The following is an 18382-nucleotide window of genomic DNA, read 5'->3' as shown; positions in this document are numbered from 1 at the left end:
CCTTTACAACTAAAGTACATGATCATCCTCTATAATGTTAATTCTCATAATTTCAATCAGGCTTTCCAAGACTAATGACTTGCGTGAGTGAATCTCAACTTGTCCAGGTCATAACTGACTCCAATTTCAAGGCAAAACAAAAAAATATAACAAAAACGACAACAGTTTTAAATTTTTAAGTAACTAGTTTCATATATTTTAAAATGGAATTTATTTCTGTGATGCAAATCTGAATTTTCAGCAGCTGTTACTCCAGTCATCAGTGTCACATGATCCTCAAAAATCATTCCAATATGCTGATTTGGTGCTAAAGAATCTTTAATTAGTATTATTAATGCTGTAGCTGCTTAATATTTTTGTGAAAACCAAGATAAATTCTTTCTAGGATTCTTTGATGAACAGTAAGTTCAAAAGAACAGCATTTCTTTGAATCAGAAACCTTACAAATATCTTTACCGGCACTTTTGATCAATTTAATGTGTCCTTGCTAAATAAAAAAAATATTGATTCCTTCAAAAAGAAAATCTTTCTGACCCCAAACGTCTGAACGGTAGTGTATAGTGACATTACTTTTATGATAATTAAGCACATTATGATGAAAACAATGTTACAATGCTTCATCTTCTTAATTAGGAATATAATTTCCTCACATAATTCTAATTACGCATCTGATTTTTGGAGTAAAATATGACGTACAAGACAGATTCATAAATTTAAAAAAAAATCATACAAAACATCAGCTGATCATTGATGAACTTTTTCAAAAAATGTCAAGACTAGTAGGTGGAGAAATAACTGAGAAAAGGCTTCTTATTTTAAATGTGTAGATGAGTAAATTCATCATGCATCCAAGGCTGCATTGCTTCTGGAGCTCTAGGTGGAGCCAGGGAGCCACTGTTATGACAGAAAGCAGTCAGCCAGTTGCACCTGTGTAATACACTGAGCAGGAGATAAAGGCTGAGCCTACAGCTTGTGATTCCAGTATTACAAAGTTTAATAGATCACTTATAAGAAACAAATCAATGCTAAATGTACTGTGTCCTTCTTGAGCAGTTTTATGTCTTTCCTACAGAAATTATGATTACATTTATGAGGTTCAAACAGTAACCAAAACAGTGTGTTGTAAGCCAAGGAGGACTTATGGCGTCAATATTGTTCTCACTGATATGAAAGACTATGTTAACTATGTCAAGCATAAAAAGCCTCATATATTGTGAAAAGTGCTACATATTAAACTGAATTTAAGTGAATACAAAAACGAATACTGAAGAAAACAGCTGATTTTTTTTGTCTGTGAAACATCACAGTGCTTTCAGTTTGCCTAAAGACTGTGCAATAAAACGTATGTCTCCCTCATTGTATCAGGGAAACTAAAAACCAGTGATCCCACGACAAAGGTCAGCGACCGACAGATGTGCCAACTTGGCATTGCTGTGTACAGAGAAACAATGAGGAGCTACTAAAAGGGCCATTTAAGAGAAATCAGCCCCCTACAGCACCGGGAAACAAGGTGATTTTCTTGTTTGAATCTTTGAAGTAGTCAGCCGCTATCAAAGATGAATCCCCACAACCGTGTAAATGACTGTCACTACTATTAGCAGATGAAAAAAAGAGGTGTTTTTCTATATTTAAAGATGAAATATAGTGAAATAACTACCTGAGGTGGCCTTTGCGGAGTGCTTCTGCAGGAAGTCCAGAGTCTGAGCCAGCGCTTTCTTATTGCAGTGAGTGGAGAGCTCTTCCTTACATTCAAAACACCTGTTAAAAGAGAACAAAACAATTATCAAAATATTTTTTTACATGTATTATGACTGTCGTGTCGTATACAAAAGCACATACAATACTTTTAAAACTTTTAAAAATTTGGGGTCTAACACTGTGAAATATTATTACAATTTAAAATAACAATTTTAATAGATTTTAAAGTGTAATTTATTTCAGTGATGGCAAAACTGCCATTTCTCCAGTCTTTAGAAATAATTTGAATATGCTGATTTGGTTAAGAAACATTTTTTTATTATTATCAATTCTAAAACCAGGTGTGCTGCTTAATACTTCATGAAATACAGGATTATCAGTTGATGTTTCCTACCAGGCTTTCCATGTACTGAGGCTGATGGTGATACAGTGAGAGTCAGAGTGATGAGCTTGCTGGTGTTTTGTGGAATGCTGAGTTTCTGCCTGGTTACAACCCTAAAAGTGAGAGACACAACAGCAAGGTTACCATATATTACTCTCAATGGAAAAAAATAGATTTTGGACAAGTTTTAAAATTTGAGTGATCAAAATTGAGTGATTGCAAACACATCTTTCCTTCCACTGTCAAATCAAGGTCAAACAAACCTCTGCCATACTCCCAAATGTTCTGTCACAATTTGAATAACCCATACAAAAACTGTGGGTAAAAGGCAAAGGAAACAGTAGGGACACTCAAATTACTTTTAGAAAATGCTGTGTGACCAGGGGTCAGTTAATAATATGACCTTTTAAACACAGGCCTAATAAAACTTAATTATTTGGTTTTAAAACATGCAACAGCCAACCACCACAGCTGTGTTAGGCCTGTCTAATTTTATTCACCACATTTTATACTTTTCATAACAATTATAGTTAGTTTGGGGTCAGTAAGATGTTTTTTTAATACATTTTAATTTTATTCAGTCAGGACTTATTAAATTTATCAAAAGTGAAAGTAAAAGACTTTTACATTGTTAGAAAAAAAAAATCTATAAATGCTGTTACATTGAACTTTCCATTCACCACAGAATCCTGAAAAATCTGTATCTTCTATTAAACTGTTTTCAACACTGATAATAATATGACATGTTTCTTGAGCACCAAATCAGCATATCCAAATGATTTCTGAAGGATTGTGTGAAAGGACTCTTTTGTTTTAAAACAAATGTGAATAGAAAACAGTTTTAATAATATTTTTAAAGTTTCTCTGATTTTACTGTAGTTTTTAATCTTACAGACCCTCGAACTTGACCTAAAAAATATAGAAATGCCTTTAAAATGACTTGTCAGTTACCCTTGCTTCATAAGTAAATATCTTACAGTAAATTCTGTTTTGGCAGTCAGGTTTCTACCAGTTGTAAAATGCAAATAAGCCACTAACAACCCGTCGCTGCACGCTGCCAAAACCGCCTACGTTGTAACGCAATACATTGCTGCTGCAGAATGAGAAGATCTCACCTGAAACCCACACTTGAGGCACACAAGGATGTCATGTCCTCCTGCTGGTTCTCCCTCAAGCATGTTCCTCTCTTTAAGGCAGTCGGAGCACACCGACCACAGGCTGCCTGTCACTGCTTTCTTTACTGAGCTGAGGTCTACAGCCCTGCTAACATGCTGGCACGTCAACCCTGCATGACACCAAAATATACGCCTTTGCTGTAGAGTTTACCATTCTATGCAAGCATTAGTAAATTTACAATCTGAATCAGAATGCAGTTCATGCATTATAGATCCTTAATGTCTGATAAATGTTTGGATGCGTGTCAATGATTTTTGCAATGAGTTCCAAGCATTCCATGAAATTACAGCGAAACTTTTCCTTACCGCCAACCTCATCGGACGAGTCTTCATCGCGAGGCTTCTTTGGCTTGTTAGACCGCTTAGTCATGTCTGCGGCTTTTAAAGAGAAGGGGTCTTTCAGCCGCATTTGTATCTAAGAAAAAAAGTCACTCTTTAAGTATGAGAGCACACAGCACAGTTAAAACAGTATTTCTGGAGCCTACAATTCTGAACATTACCATGTAACACATATGCCCGGAGACTCACCAGAGGGCCTCTGCAAACTTCCAAGGTGGACACAAAATGATTTTAAATTTAAAAGAATTATATTAAAACATTGTCCCTAAAAAGCTAAAATTGTTTTAAAAAAAAAAACTACTAAAAATCCAATGAAAAACCAAGGCTTAAAAAAAAAACAAAAACAAAATCAAAACAACCCAACATAAAAGGCTTAAAACAGTATAATACATAAATAAATAACATAAATACATGTATATATTAAAACAAATCATTGTAAATGACAGGCTAAAATCATAATTATTTTAAAATAACCCAATGTAACTAAAAGGTTAAAAGTGCTCAAATCAACACTCAAAACATATAAACTGCAATTATATTTCACACACTGATTCTTCCGCTCAACAATTTTAGTTTTTACTGAAGGACAAACAGTTGAAAAACTCTGGATTTAATATAATCTATTGACACTCCTAAGTCTTTTTCCTTTCCATCTCAACTATCTCAGTAGGCAGACATTACAGTCAGTATCAGTCCTATCTAAACCTCATATAGACTGTACCTAAGAAGAGCATTTAAATACAATTTTGACAAGGAAGTCTTCTGTTAACAGCATAACCATTATTTATAACTGACGAATCACTAAGTGAGGATAATAAAGGCATACAAGGGAATTAGCTATTAGCACGGCCACTGTAGTAAAGCAAATAAGAGCACGACACCTGAGACTTGCCCAGGTAACTGATACAAGTACTGACAGCAGGTACCGGCTGGTTAAAGGCCTTTGCTTCTTTACTAGTAAGTCAGATCTGTTTATAACATAATGTAGTTTTAAAAAGACTAGCTATAAACATTAAACGGTCTTTGGCTTATAGTCATAAACCCAACTCACCCTTTTTATGGTCCCCTCCTCTCCAGGATCACTACCAAGTGAACGTCAGTTGTCAAGTGGCCAGGTGGAAGAGCGAAGCTGATAACTTACATATGATTCCAAGTTTATAAATACGCAAGAATTTCTGCCGCTAGTTTTGATGTTCGGATCTAACACGTCGACAGTCAGGAATCGAGTAATCCCGAAAGACAGTTTCTATTTTGATTAACAGACTTTGTCAGCGTATTTGGTGGCATTTGGAGAAGAACAGAAAGCACAAGTATCACATGTATCACGTGGTCGCATCCTCAACGACGCACTACGGATACTTGTATGGCCAAACTCGTTTGTATATCTACTGTACTTACAAAAGTGTTCATTTCGAATCACTAGGTACTGTAGCGTTTTGTTTAAATGTAAACACAAAGTGGCTATTCTGAGCAAGCATTATTATTGTTAAATATAATACAAAAAACGTAACTTTTAGCTTTTGTTTGTTTCAACAAATCCCCTTTTTATCCGCTTTTTAAATATTTAAAATATTTAATATGTTATTTAATATATTTTTAAATGCGCATTTCACATTTTCGTATAGTTTGTTAATATGCATATTTGAGAACTGCTTACGAACCTGCGTTTGTATAAAATATTAAAGAAATTAAAATAAAAGTACACTCTGTGTTTTTTTTAAAAAAATACCTAGCAATCACCACTAATTTAACATTAATGCCTGTCAGCCAATTCCTTAAGCATTTAATTCCTTTATTGCCAGTCAAATTATAATCAATAAACATGACAATAATTACTTATTTATCAACATGCAGCATAACACTTTATACGACAAATAAGAAATGAAAAAGTAAAAAAGAAAATTAAAACGAAAAAATCATATAGATCATATAAACAACTTTAAAAGCTTCACATATACCTAGGTTTGCATAGGTTTGCATACGAGTTTGGGATTTAAAAGAGGAGATACGTAGCCTACGTAACCTACGTCACTGGTAATACGTAGGTGTAGTTGTGCGCATGCGTGCTGTGTAGGAGTAATGGGTAGCCGCAACTCAGCGTAACTTATAGTCAGTTCCAGTGTTTTTGTCAATATTGAAATACAAAACAAGAGATAAGGAACGTCGTCACCTTGTAGCTTTCATTACCATAAATCCTAGCATGGCGTTAAATGTCTGTTCACGGCTGACGAGGAGTATTGTCGGCGTTTTAGCCGGCAGAAGTGTCATTCCTGTTACAAGACAACTAACAACTACTTCTTGCAGGATACATTTGCGTTGCTTACAGCGTGAGTGTTGAAATATTACATTGATATTTAAGAGGTATATGTAATACACCGTGTTTGACATCAGTGACGTTAGTTCAGAAAAATCACGGTGAATCTTGCATTCATCTTTACTGATTTAACGTGTAATTTCTGTCTTTACGTATTTGGAAAGGTTTGGGCTGTAATACGTAATTAACCTAAGCTTGTATAAATTGTTCTAAAGGTGACATTTTTGTTTTAAGGATAAAATATCACATGACAACTATAAGTGTATATACGCGCAGAAGAACGGCCCCTGTTGGTCAAACGTGTCAAAACCTGTCTTTCAGACATCCGCTTTATTCGTTGTGATGGTACTTCATTACGAAATTTCAGCTCTTCAAGTCAGCCTTCAGTAGAAGTGACCTACGAACAGCTGAAGAAACTGCTGCTCTCCGAAACTACGGTGGTTATAGACGTCCGTGAGCCGTGGGAACTCAGGGAATACGGGAATATACCGGGGTCAATTAACGTGCCCTGTAAGTCAATGCATGGCCTCATCCTTATACTGTGTATTTAAAGGCACAGTTACAATGCTGTATTCTCTCTTCTGCAGTGGGACAATTGAATGGAGCTCTCCAGCTCACGCCTGATGAATTCAAGGAGAAATACGGAGGAGCCATGCCATCACAATCCCAAACCGTAGTGTTCACCTGCTTAGCTGGTGTAAGAAGCAAAAAAGGCATGGAAACTGCAGTGTCTTTAGGATACACCAAGTAAGCCTCTTTATACAGTTTCATTCGTGAAAAGAATCAGCTTTTCAGTCTAGAAATAAAGAAAAATGTACTTTTAAAATGAATTAAGATCAGTCTGTATATTGAAGTTCTGTTTGCTTTAGTTGTCTAATTTAACATGTTGTCTCTCTCTTCTTGTAGGGCTCAGCATTTTTCAGGCGGATGGCAAAAATGGGCAGAACGTGAACTAATACAAACCAAAGAGTAACATGTTGTCACATTTTAGTCATGTTAACACTGTGATAGAAGTTTAATTGACCTGTACTACAGTTTGGATTATACGCAGAGTCAAAATGTGCCACTGAGACCGAATCAAATAAAGGAATGGTGTGATTATATTTAAATCTGAAAAGATGCACTGTAACATGACATGAGCAGTGTGCATTCTAGGGTGATTATTTTATTTAACGTAGTTGGTTTGAATGGGAGAGTGTATGTTACAACTTCTGTTCAAAGGGCTGTGGGCTATTTGCCTAATAGGTAAACCTAAATATTTATATTGTATATATATATATACACTACCAGTCAAAAGTTTTTGAACAGTAAGATTTATGTTTTTTAAAAAGTAAGTCTCTTCTGGAAATAAGTCTCTTCTGCTCACCAAGCCTGCATTTATTTGATCCAAAATACAGCAAAAGCAGTAATATTGTGAAATATGTTTACTTTTTTTTATTTGAGCATTTTATTTAAGACATCTGTAATGTTACAAAAGGTTTCTATTTCAGATAAATGCTGTTCTGAACTTTATATTCATCAAAGAAACCTGAAAAAAGTCTACTTAGCTGTTTTCAAAATAATAATAATAAAATGGTTTTTGCACAGCAAATCAGAATATTAGAATGATTTCTGAAGGATCATGTGGCTGGAGTAATGATGCTAAAAATTCAGCTTTAAAATCACAGGAATAAAATACATTTTAAAATATATTCAAATAGACAGCAGTTATTTTAAATAGTAAAAAAAATTTTTTGCTGTACTTTGGATCAAATAAATGCAGGTGTAGTGAGCAGGAGAGACTCATTTAAAACATTAAAAACCTTACTGTTCAAAACATTTTGACTGATATAGTGTACATTTTATTTAGTGATTTATGAAGTGACTGGACAGTTATGTTTTTGTATTGAAAATAAAACTTTGATGCTACATTGTGTTATGTGCTTATTAAAACAATATGTGTTATTAACATTTTGTTGTCAGAGATGCTAAATATTTTAATGTATATTTAAACTAAATATTAAAAAGTGACTCATCGCTCATCATTTGTGCTACAAATATGAATATTAACATTAAATGGTGTTAAAGTGGCATTAGTTTTGCACTGGCAAGAATTCAAAATGTACATATCCTTGTAATGTAGTGAATTTAAAGAAATTAATACTTTCATTCATCAAAGACTATTCTATTTCAAATACAGCTCTGTTCTGTTCATCAAAGAACCCTGAATGATTTACTTTTTTAACTATAATATTAAGTGGGACAACTTTGTCATTACTGGAATAAATTACATTTTAAACTTTTTAATGGTATTATAAATGTTTCAACCATAGAAATAAGAACAACTTTTCTGCTATTCATCATCTTCATCACGTACGTTTAAGTGGCTAAAGACAACAAGAGCTGTACACACTGTAAAAAAAAATCCGTAAAATGTACGGTAAAAAACTGGCAGCTGTGGTTACCAGAGTTTTACTGTAAAAGTTACGGTAGCAACGTTTAACATTTTACGGTTTTCACTTAAATTTACAGGTAAATACTGTAATTTCATTAACTGATATAATATTAATTTACCAACTTATTGAAGTACTGAAATCTGTTTTGTACCTTTGTAATACACTCATAACCACCAAAAGCAGGTGGTGATGAGAAAGTCGCATGATGAGCGAAAACTCATCGCAAACAGCTTTTAAATATTAACATACATAGAAGATGCACAGTGTCAATCACACAATCACTAAACACCATCATGGTAACACACATGAAACTGAAATAATGCAATAAACATTAATTTAACAACATTAGATGTAACATACAACCCTATTGTACAAACCTAAGTAAAAACTAAGAAGAAAGAGTTATTTCAACAAAAAAACCATCAAATAAAAAAAAATGTAACACAGGGAATTCTGGGAATGTCAATTTATGGTTATTCACTGTAAATTTTACAGTTTTTTACTGTTAACCATTTACCATGTTTTTACTGTAGCATTTTTAGTTTTTTACTGTTAAATTCACCTGCATTTTTTACAGTGCATGGTATTGCCATTATATAATCATGGAAGAATGTCTTACACTCTCAGAATAAAAGGTCTTATTTTTACCTTTTTTGTTTCATTATTTAGCCATAAAGAATTCATATTAGTACCTAAAGTGTACATATCAATACCTCAGCAACTTTTTTTTTCTGAGATTGCACTGTTATTAGTCATGTTAGTCTTTGAGCCATGCGTATGTGTAAGAATTATATGTACCATTGTCATTAATGTGGATATGACAAAGCTGTCTCTCAGTGATGAATTTGAAATTTAGAAAATGGTTTTAATTATAATTGAGCACAGCAGCCAGAGTGGACAAAGATAACAGTGCCTTATTATTACCAATAAAGAGTCTAGTCTACTGTCTTTACCAATGCTGTCATAGTTTTTTAGCACTGCTATAGGGATGAGTGACTAATGTACTGTAATTGAATGAGATAGCAGGAGTAAAATAACGCCTGAGTGTTTGAGCTCATTTAGCCACTGTCCTCACATCTCATAGAGATGCAGACCCAGCCTTCCTCCCACATGCCTGGCAAATCTTAGATAGTCGGAAAGAATTTCATAAACCACATTCGGTCAGCCTTTCAAAAAAAAGAAAACTGTTTTGTAATGAATAAACATTAGACCTCAATTCAGCTGAAACTGTAAAACCATCTGCATAATTTTTAAAGGAAAAAACATTATTCGCTAGTTCCTGATTAAAGAGACTCCAAGGGCTTTTGTAATTCCCACTTACATCCTTTAGTCACCTTAAGCGTGAATCTCAGACAGGCCATAGAAAAACACTCCAGTTAATTCCCCTCGCGTTTCTCATTTTAAACGTTCTGCAGTGTAAATAGTGACCACATTAGTGTCATCTCCCTCTGCTCAGATTGACCTTGTGACATTTTTCCCTGCCCTGTCTAGAAGCATGTGTAATTAAAATCCCTACATATCAAACCACATCACATCACCTCCAGACTAATGGAGCCTTGTCTCATAATTTGCCTCTCCATTCAACACCTCTCAAGACCCTGACAGATGTTTGAGTGGCAGGCACAATTCTTGATGGTGCAGAGGCTCAACATTCCCATAGCACTGACTCATGTTTATAGCGGAGTATAAAAATCCTGGATCTCTGGGAGTGTGGATTTGTGTGTGCAGAACTTGCAAGAGGAAGATCAACACAGCAAGGCCTTAAAGTTTAGCCACTGACCCATAATGAGTCGCAGCCCAGAAAGGATCTCATCCTATCGCCGTCATTTTGAGGATGCTAGCACCTCCTCTTACCAGGTGAGGGTCAGCAGCCCTTCTCCTGTCAGACGGGATGTCGGGAGGTGCCGTTCAGCCAGCTACACCCGTAAAGCCAGCGCTGTCAGCAGAAGCATGGCAGTGGGCCGGAGGACCATCTCATCCTCACGCAGTCAGCCCTTCATGACTGGGTAAGCATCGCCCATCCTGCTGGCACAAAAAAAAAAAAAATGCAGAACATGCAATTAAAATGCAATTTGTTAAACCTATTGAAAAGGAGAATTCGAAGTAATTCGTTGTTTCTGGCATTTAGAGGAGATGCTCAAAGTAAGCTTTTGATGAAAGAGAAAATATGAGAATGTTATGGCGTGTTATTCCCACGAGTAGGCTAGCTGAAGTTACATACAATGTCAATCCAAAAACGCGAATTCGCTAGGGGCGACGCGATTATGGAAGGCCAAATGGTTCAAAAACACGTAAATTTTAACACGTCAGCAACACATAATATTATACGCATATTTCACGCATTAAATACGTGTTGTTTGCGCGTATGTAACGCGTTGATTTTTTTACGCGTAACTACCACGTATTTAACGCGTAAAATACGGGTAAAAAATTCAACGCGTGAGATACGCTTATTTGTTAATGCGTTAAAATTCACGTGTTTTTGAACCACTTGGCTTTCTATACGCCATTGCCGCGAATGTGTGATATACACCTCTATCGCGTATTCCAGGCAAGTTGAAAAATTTCAACTCCAGCGGAAAATTCGCATTAAGTGTTGCCGCACAAGTCAAACAGCAAAGCGTTTATTTACACGTCCAATTTGACATGTATGGTTGTATTAGAAATTGGAGGAGATGCTATGCTTTATGCGATGTTTTATTCCCATGAAAAACACTCCGCCAGTAATCTAGAGCGATAACTCGATGTGAATATTCGCTTTGCTTTTTGTGCACACACTTTTACAACAATAAAAAAGTCACTAGATATATTGTAAGCATGCATACAGTGTTATGCTAAGGAAATATTTAAAGATATTTATATATTTTTTTTATTACGTTTTTTATTGTTTACTAAAGAAGTGCATATAGCCCTTTACAAAATAAATCATTTTATATTTGAGAGATTAATTTTATATTTTATTGTTTATATTTTAATTTTATTATTGCTAATTAAATATATTGATACACATAATAAGCATATATAACATAATTTAACATACACGTAATAAAAATTTCATGAAATTATTTATATAATTTAAATATTTATATTACATAAACATACGACAGATAGGTATGTAGCTAGATAGATATTTGGCATTTAAATTTCGCATTGAGATTTTAATTTTCTATTCTGTTGTCTGGTGGCAAATAATTTCTTGGTTAGAACATCTTAGAACATGTTTCTTTTTAATTTTATTTACTGGTCCGTTAGAAATCACACACAGCCTCTAGGAGACTCTTACTCACTAAAAAATGTTGGGTTAAAAATAACCCAACTAGTAACCCAACTATGGGTTGGTATAGCACCTTCCCATCTATGGGTTATTATAACCCAATGAATTGGGTTAAAATCCAGTTGGGTTAAAAGTAACCCAACAGTTGAGTTAATTATTTAGATTCATTTATATCAGTTTTTATTTATTTTTTATTTTTTATTTTTTTTTTATAAAAATACACTATAACACTACTTTGTTTTCAAATAAATATTTTGTTTATTTAAATATGCAAATTTTTACAAATATATTTTTAAATGTAAAACAGTCATACTGCAAATGTTTACAAAATAAGTGTACAAGAATGTGAAAATATAATACATTCAAAACACAAATATGCACACACAACTGACATATTTTCAAGATGTACACTGAATTCAAAACCAACAAATGTGATTCTGGTCCACAAAACCCGTCATAAGGGTCAAGTTTTTTGTATTTAAATATAAACATCATCTGAAAGCTCAATAAATAAGCTTTCTATTAATATGTGGTTTGATAGGATAGAACAACTATTTGAAAATCTGGAATCTGAGGGTGCAAAAAAATCTAAATATTGAGAAAATTGCCTTTAAAGTTGTCCAAATGAAGTTATTAGCAATACATATTACTAATAAGAAATTCAGTTTCAATATACTTATGGTAGGAGATTTACAAAATATCTCCATGGAACATGATCTTTACTTAATATTCTAATGATTTTTGGCATGAAAGAAAATTTGATAATTTTGACCCATACAATGCAATTTTGGCTATTTCTACAAATGTACCCATGATACTTATGACCGGTTTTGTTGTCCAGGGTCATGAATGTGTATCAATTCATATTTATTTATATCAACACATACACAAATGTGCACAAATAAAACAAACATAACATACAAACTTTTAAAATAAAACAAAAATAAAAAATCATAAACACAAGTAATAATAATAATAATAATAATAATAATAAAATAAAAAGGAAATCTGCTGGCTGCTGGACTTGCTGATAATCAGCAACATAAAAAGTTTTTACGGATCAATAAATACAAAGTTTCTAAGGAAGAGGTAATGTGTTGGAAGAACTCCTGGAATATTAAAGACTGTGTGCTGCAAATGGGTGCAGGGGGCTTTGGGTAGTAGATGTCATAAATGTAGAAATGTCTGAAACACAGATCCACTGCTTGTAGTAAGGTCTTCTGTTCCACTGCTTCACCGTTGAAAATGCTAAAAACTTCTTCTCTTGGAGTTAGTGCAGCAATGCTGGTGTCATCTGGTCGCATAAAACTTCCTTCATTGACTCCTTCCTCTGTGATAAGATGAAGCAGAAGAAGAAACATTTTACAGATAAACTAGAAACATTTTTTCATAATTGTTGGAAAACCTACACTACTAATCAGAAGTTTTTGAACAGTAAGATTTTTAAAGTTTTTTAAAGAATTATTTTCTACTCACTAAGCCTGCATTTATTTTATCCAAAATACAGTAAAAGCAGTAATATTGTGAAATATTTTTACTATTTTAAATAACTGCTTTCTATTTTAAAAGCTTTGAAAAGACTGGACAATTACATTTTAAATATATTCAAATAGAAAGCGGTTATTTTAAATGCTGTATTTTGGATGAAATAAATGCAGGCTTAGACAGAAGGGAATTCTTTAAAAACATTAAAAATCTTGCTGTCCAAAAACTTTTGACTGGTAATGTATATGGATCACTAATATAAATAGTTTACGTACCTTGAAATATTTCAGTTAATTGGCATGTGGATGTTTAATGTATGAGATTCCACTGTTGTAGTTTTTCCTTCACTGAAGAACCCAATGTCTAAAAATAAGTATAAACACATTTAGTACACATTTAAAAAAACATGCAAATCTGTCATAGCTTTATAAGAGAAATGGCTGTAATTAGAGGCGATTCTAATATATGCATAACAATATTCAATATAAATAAACCATAAAAACACATTTAGTGTTATTCCAATTAGTGCTCGCTTTCCAAACAACTGACGCTTGCCCTGTTTTGACCAGCAGGCGTCGCCGTTGTGTCACGAACGATTGGAAGCAGTGAATCATTTTGCGAATTAAGCGATTCGTTTAATTGATTCGAAACCTTGAAAAGCTTCGTTTCTCCCATCACGTCTTTCTTTTGGGAAATGTGATTATTTTTAGACTTTTCTAAACAGAGAATTAACTGAATTTGAGCGCATCTCTCTGAGCGGCCGCTGAGCCTAACGTTACATACTGGACCGAAGTTGAAAGGTTCGTGCAGCGCGGTTTAAATCAACAATGTCTCATTTAACATTAGCCATTTCCCATATAAAGTTAAATGTGATAACCATTAATGCGACCAAACAAACTGTAGTCAGAAACCGTATGTCTAGATCCCTTCATCGGCTGTAAAATAATACTAAACCTGTAGTAATGGTAGACGGTGATTTCAGTAAACATAAGTAGTCCTATATACATTCCACCATACATTATTAACTTTAGGTTACTGTAATACATCTCTAAACAGTTTTACAACTTTCTGCTAATGTTTATTTAATGTATTACTGCTAGCGACCTAACTGGGACAGCTAAGTTAACCTGAAGTTATTCGTTTACAATGGAGCTCATTCTCCGCAGTAACGTTACAATACACTGACTAAAGGAAACTACAACTTCGTTAAAAAAAAACAAACATACAACAACAAAAGTTCAATTTTGAAGTGCATTTCACGTTCTTCGTATAAGTATAATGTTATAAGAGTTATTAAAACCCTGTTACTCACCTCACACTGATGCAGCAGCAGCTTCTTCTGTCGTCAGTCACTGTCGACCGTTAAAATTTGAACTGTCGCCGCGGGAACCAATTAAACCCAACGCTGGGTTATTATTAAAAACAACCCAACGATGTTTAAAAAAATAACCCAACGTTTTAGAAAATAACCCAACACAGTGACCCAATATGTGTAACCCATCTATTGGGTTAAAAAAAATAACCCATCTATTTTTACTGTGTAATAACTCTGACCTAGTAAACCCCAAAGTGACAAATAAATGCGTCTTCACCATATCAGCCACACGCTACACTGTATTCATTTCAGAGCTGATCTAATGGCGTTTTAGCTTTGGTATTCAAGTTGTGAAAAATTTGAATTAATTGCAGTGTCGGAATGGGAGCCATCTGTCTTAGCAGAGGTGGTCCAGGGGTCGATCTCGACCAGGCTGCTGCGGAAAACCGTGAATTCCTGAGCACACGAACCAGTGAGAGACAAGAGATGGTTGTGCTCAACGACCGACTGGCAGCATACATCGAGAAGGCAAGCGCATTTACAAAAAAAATTAGTATGCCCTCGGTGCACTATATCACAGACAATAACATTGGCAGCACTTTATAATATAGCAAATGTCAGTGATGCCACTTTATTTAAATTATTTATAACAATAATTGATGTAATTGATTACAAAATAACAAAAATGCAATATAATTTAATAGTGCTCCTAATGCTCTTGAAAACAAGCCTTATTTTTAGAGGCATCTTTGACAGCATTTGTCTGATATGGCCACGCTTGAATGCGTCGCGGGCACTGGCAGTGTGGAAATGCCACTGCTGGCTCCCGAGATAAAGCGTATTATTCGCACTTCTGTGGGCACACAGACAGAGCACATAACACGCGTACTGTGTTTTCTTATTCTCCTGTCGCAACAAAGGTCCGATCGCTGGAGCAGCAAAACAAATTGTTGGAGACGGAAATCGAGGCCCTAAAGAATCGATACTTGAAGCCCACCGGCCTCCGCCTGCTGTACGAGGAGCAACTCAAGGAGCTGAAGAGGCTGGCGGACCAGATGAGAGTACAGCGGGTAGCTATAATCATTTGAATGAATATTTCGACAGGTCTTAAGCGTCAAATAATATTTCAAAAGGCTACAATAAATGAAGAGTACCTAGTTAATTATATGCAGCCATATAGTTTAATGTCTAGCCTATTAAATGACTTAAAAGTATGATAAAGTAAAATTAAATATTTACGCTAGCCTATTTTAAGACTTTTGATAAGGAACAATTAAGAGATAATTCGCACTGAGGGGAACACAGTCTCTCACTTTATATTTTAGTCTATTATATGATAATATCTCTAATTGCTTTTAAAGGACCTTGCTGTCGCTGCAAAGGATGCTATGGCGGGTCAGCTGGAGATGATGAAGGTGAAATATGAGGAGGCCTTAGAGATGAGGAAGAAAGCCGAGCTTGATATAGAAGCCTTCCGTCCGGTATGATTACCATCATATTGTTTTATAACAATTTTAGTTAGTTTTAGGCTATAAATGAAAAGGTGGTAGAATGAGAGATGAACATCTTTTACCGTCTCAGGATGTGGACGCCGCCACCGCTGCGCGTATTGCTTTGGAGAAGCAGCTAGAAAACCTGGAGGTGGAACTAGAATTCCTTCGAAGAGTACACAAAGAGGTAATATATATATATAGTCCTTGATAAATAAATAGATAAATATTAACATTTTTCAAAACCGCACGTCTTCAGGAAATCGAAGAGCTTATGAAACAGATCTACGCGGCCCACGCCACAGCAGCAGACGCATACACCCTTCCCGACCTCTCAAACGCCCTCAAGCAGATCCAACACCAGTATGATGACATTGCCGCGAAGAACTTACAGGTGAGGATTTTTACGTAACAAATAATGTTTAATAATGTTTCACTTAAAATATGTACCTATATGTTTTCCATTTTGAATGGAAACGTTTAAAATGAAATGGGGCGTTATGGGGATTATTTTATTATTTAGATATTTTTGTGAATTAAGATGGAAAAAACAATAACACTCTTTGTACTTGTCGTTAATTCACACAGTTCTATACATTTCTAAGACTTTTATTTGAAGCATAAATATAGGATTTTTCCATCCCATGTTTATGCTGCAAACAAAACAACTAAATAAAAACAGCTATATGTTTAAACAAATGTTACAACACATCCAGGACTTATATTAACAAAACTATTTTTTTTTTTGCAGGAAATGGACTCTTGGTACAAAACCAAATTTGACGATCTCACCAGCAAATCGTCAAAACATGTAGACAAGGTGCGAAGCGTGCGAGAGGAAATTGTAACTGCCAAGAAGGATGTAAGTATTAATGATAATTCTTAAAACATGCTTAAATTGGGCAACAAATCTCTGATATGTTAATTTTATATGATTACTATAACAATAGTAAAATAACATAGGCCTCATATTCAAAATGATTACAGTATCCACGTTTCTCTTCTACGCGGATGTAAGCCTATGGGTGAGACTTCCAGTTCATTATCCGCTATAGAGAAATAATGAGAAGAAAAAAATAGCTGGTCTCAGATGAGGCCGGAAGTCACACCCATAAAGTTTACAAATGCCCACTCTTAGGGGAAGAAAAAGGTGAATAACATTCATTCATTGTTTCCTATTGTTTTAAATATTCTGGACATTTGTAGATTCAAAATAAGGAACGTGATTTGGACTCTTTGAAAACCAAAAATGAGGCTTTGGAAGCACAGATCCGTGAAACTCAAGAAAAGTACAGAAAAGAACTGGAAGAACTCCAGGTGAGAAACCGAGTCATATATAATCATGTTTTGGCCATCATGCTTTACATTCAGAGAAAGAAATCTGAGCATAAACATGACCTTAGCACTTCGGTTTTGTTCTTTTCTTTTTCGTCAGGCAAGAATTGAGACCTTGCAGCTTGAGCTTAAATCCTCCAAACAAAGGACAGCACTGCTCCTGCGTGAATACCAAGATCTCCTCAATGTGAAGATGGCCCTCGAGATTGAAATTACCACATACAGGTAGATTTTACATACTTGAAAAACTGTTTAAATCCAAACAAATACCACCAACTCCAAAAAAACTTTCAGGGTAGAACAAACCAGAATTTAAGCAAAGCGGCATTTTCTTTAATCCTTCCTTTTTAATTTTTCTTCACAGGAAGCTCATTGAGGGTGAAGACTCACGTATTACTTCTGTGATGCAGAGCATGCAAACCATGTCCCTCATGAGCGGCAGCATGAGTGTTCACACTGCTGCAGCCGCAGGTGTTGCAGGACTTGCTGATAGAGAAGGCAGAGGTCTTGTTGGAGGTCTAGACAGTGGGTTTGCCAGAGGTATTGGAGGAGGCATTGGTAAAGGTGTTGGGGATGGTAGTGCCGGAGGTATTGGAGGAGGTCTTGTTAATGGCATCACCGGTGGGGTTGGCGGCCCAGGTGCCACTGCAGACTACACTCAAGAGCAAGCTGTGGAGATGACGGAGAGGAAGACTGTGCTTATCAGGTAGCATTAAAATCAAGTTTCTTTCTGTGGTGTTTGCAGGCACGTCAATTCTGACATGATCCCATTCTCATATCTCTCTTTATATAAAATTAAAAAGGGTTGAATTTATATTTTAGAGTTCCGTTCTTGTTCACTTAGATTCTGCATTGCTTTCTCTCACAGAACAGTCAAAACTGAGGATGACACGCTGGAGAGCAGCACACAGGAGAAATCATATTCCATCTCTGGAGCAGCAGATGAAGAAGAGTAGTGGTGTTTTCTGCTCACCAATCATGCCTTCAGATGTGCGTGCCTTACAAACCAAAAATCAGCTTGCATCTTGCATTGCTTGTCCACAATAAAGCTCTAAGCATCACATCTTGCGGGTTTTGTTTCTCCATTGTTTGTGCATACAATCCACAACATCAACAGGTGTAGGATGCAGGGCATATTAT

At 35.1% G+C, this 18382-nt stretch overlaps 3 protein-coding genes across 3 annotated transcripts in view; 2 read left to right on the top strand and 1 right to left on the bottom strand.

The window, feature by feature from the left end:
* Positions 1 to 4678, bottom strand: part of usp45 (ubiquitin specific peptidase 45) — a 38936-nt gene extending 34258 nt beyond the window's left edge. Inside the window, exons 1-5 of the mRNA XM_051131893.1 lie at positions 4646 to 4678; positions 3562 to 3670; positions 3196 to 3365; positions 2093 to 2193; positions 1658 to 1758 (exon numbers count right to left, since the gene is read on the bottom strand). Of these exons, the coding sequence (XP_050987850.1) occupies positions 1658 to 1758; positions 2093 to 2193; positions 3196 to 3365; positions 3562 to 3664 (475 nt within the window). The 5' untranslated portion in view covers positions 3665 to 3670; positions 4646 to 4678. The remainder of the gene's footprint in view (positions 1 to 1657; positions 1759 to 2092; positions 2194 to 3195; positions 3366 to 3561; positions 3671 to 4645) is intronic.
* A 942-nt stretch (positions 4679 to 5620) lies between these two features.
* Positions 5621 to 7614, top strand: tstd3 (thiosulfate sulfurtransferase like domain containing 3). Its single transcript, XM_051130445.1, has 4 exons — positions 5621 to 5921; positions 6230 to 6418; positions 6496 to 6655; positions 6815 to 7614. The coding sequence occupies exons 1-4, from the start codon at positions 5795 to 5797 to the stop codon at positions 6879 to 6881; spliced, it is 543 nt and encodes a 180-aa protein (XP_050986402.1). The 5' UTR covers positions 5621 to 5794; the 3' UTR covers positions 6882 to 7614.
* Positions 7615 to 10074: 2460 nt separating this feature from the next.
* zgc:172323 (uncharacterized protein LOC564165 homolog) lies at positions 10075 to 18292 on the top strand. Its single transcript, XM_051130586.1, has 11 exons — positions 10075 to 10349; positions 14792 to 14945; positions 15338 to 15487; positions 15779 to 15898; positions 15999 to 16094; positions 16167 to 16301; positions 16659 to 16769; positions 17114 to 17224; positions 17343 to 17467; positions 17607 to 17948; positions 18111 to 18292. The coding sequence occupies exons 1-11, from the start codon at positions 10129 to 10131 to the stop codon at positions 18196 to 18198; spliced, it is 1653 nt and encodes a 550-aa protein (XP_050986543.1). The 5' UTR covers positions 10075 to 10128; the 3' UTR covers positions 18199 to 18292.
* Positions 18293 to 18382: the final 90 nt, after the last annotated feature.

This window comes from Labeo rohita, chromosome 16, assembly GCF_022985175.1.
Source record: "Labeo rohita strain BAU-BD-2019 chromosome 16, IGBB_LRoh.1.0, whole genome shotgun sequence".
NCBI classification, from domain to species: Eukaryota; Metazoa; Chordata; class Actinopteri; order Cypriniformes; family Cyprinidae; genus Labeo; species Labeo rohita.
The sequence above is the reverse complement of the archived record's forward strand: the minus strand, read 5'-3'. Positions and strand labels throughout refer to the sequence as shown.

Excerpts from the sequence above, each read along its gene's own strand:
- tstd3 (XM_051130445.1), top strand. The coding sequence starts at position 5,795 with ATGGCGTTAAATGTCTGTTCACGGCTGACGAGGAGTATTGTCGGCGTT. Across the intron at positions 5,922-6,229 it reads ACATTTGCGTTGCTTACAGC|ACATCCGCTTTATTCGTTGT; the intron begins GTGAGTGTTGAA and ends CCTGTCTTTCAG. Across the intron at positions 6,656-6,814 it reads GTGTCTTTAGGATACACCAA|GGCTCAGCATTTTTCAGGCG; the intron begins GTAAGCCTCTTT and ends CTCTTCTTGTAG.
- zgc:172323 (XM_051130586.1), top strand. The coding sequence starts at position 10,129 with ATGAGTCGCAGCCCAGAAAGGATCTCATCCTATCGCCGTCATTTTGAG. Across the intron at positions 16,302-16,658 it reads TTGCCGCGAAGAACTTACAG|GAAATGGACTCTTGGTACAA; the intron begins GTGAGGATTTTT and ends TTTTTTTTGCAG. Across the intron at positions 17,949-18,110 it reads AGGAAGACTGTGCTTATCAG|AACAGTCAAAACTGAGGATG; the intron begins GTAGCATTAAAA and ends TTTCTCTCACAG.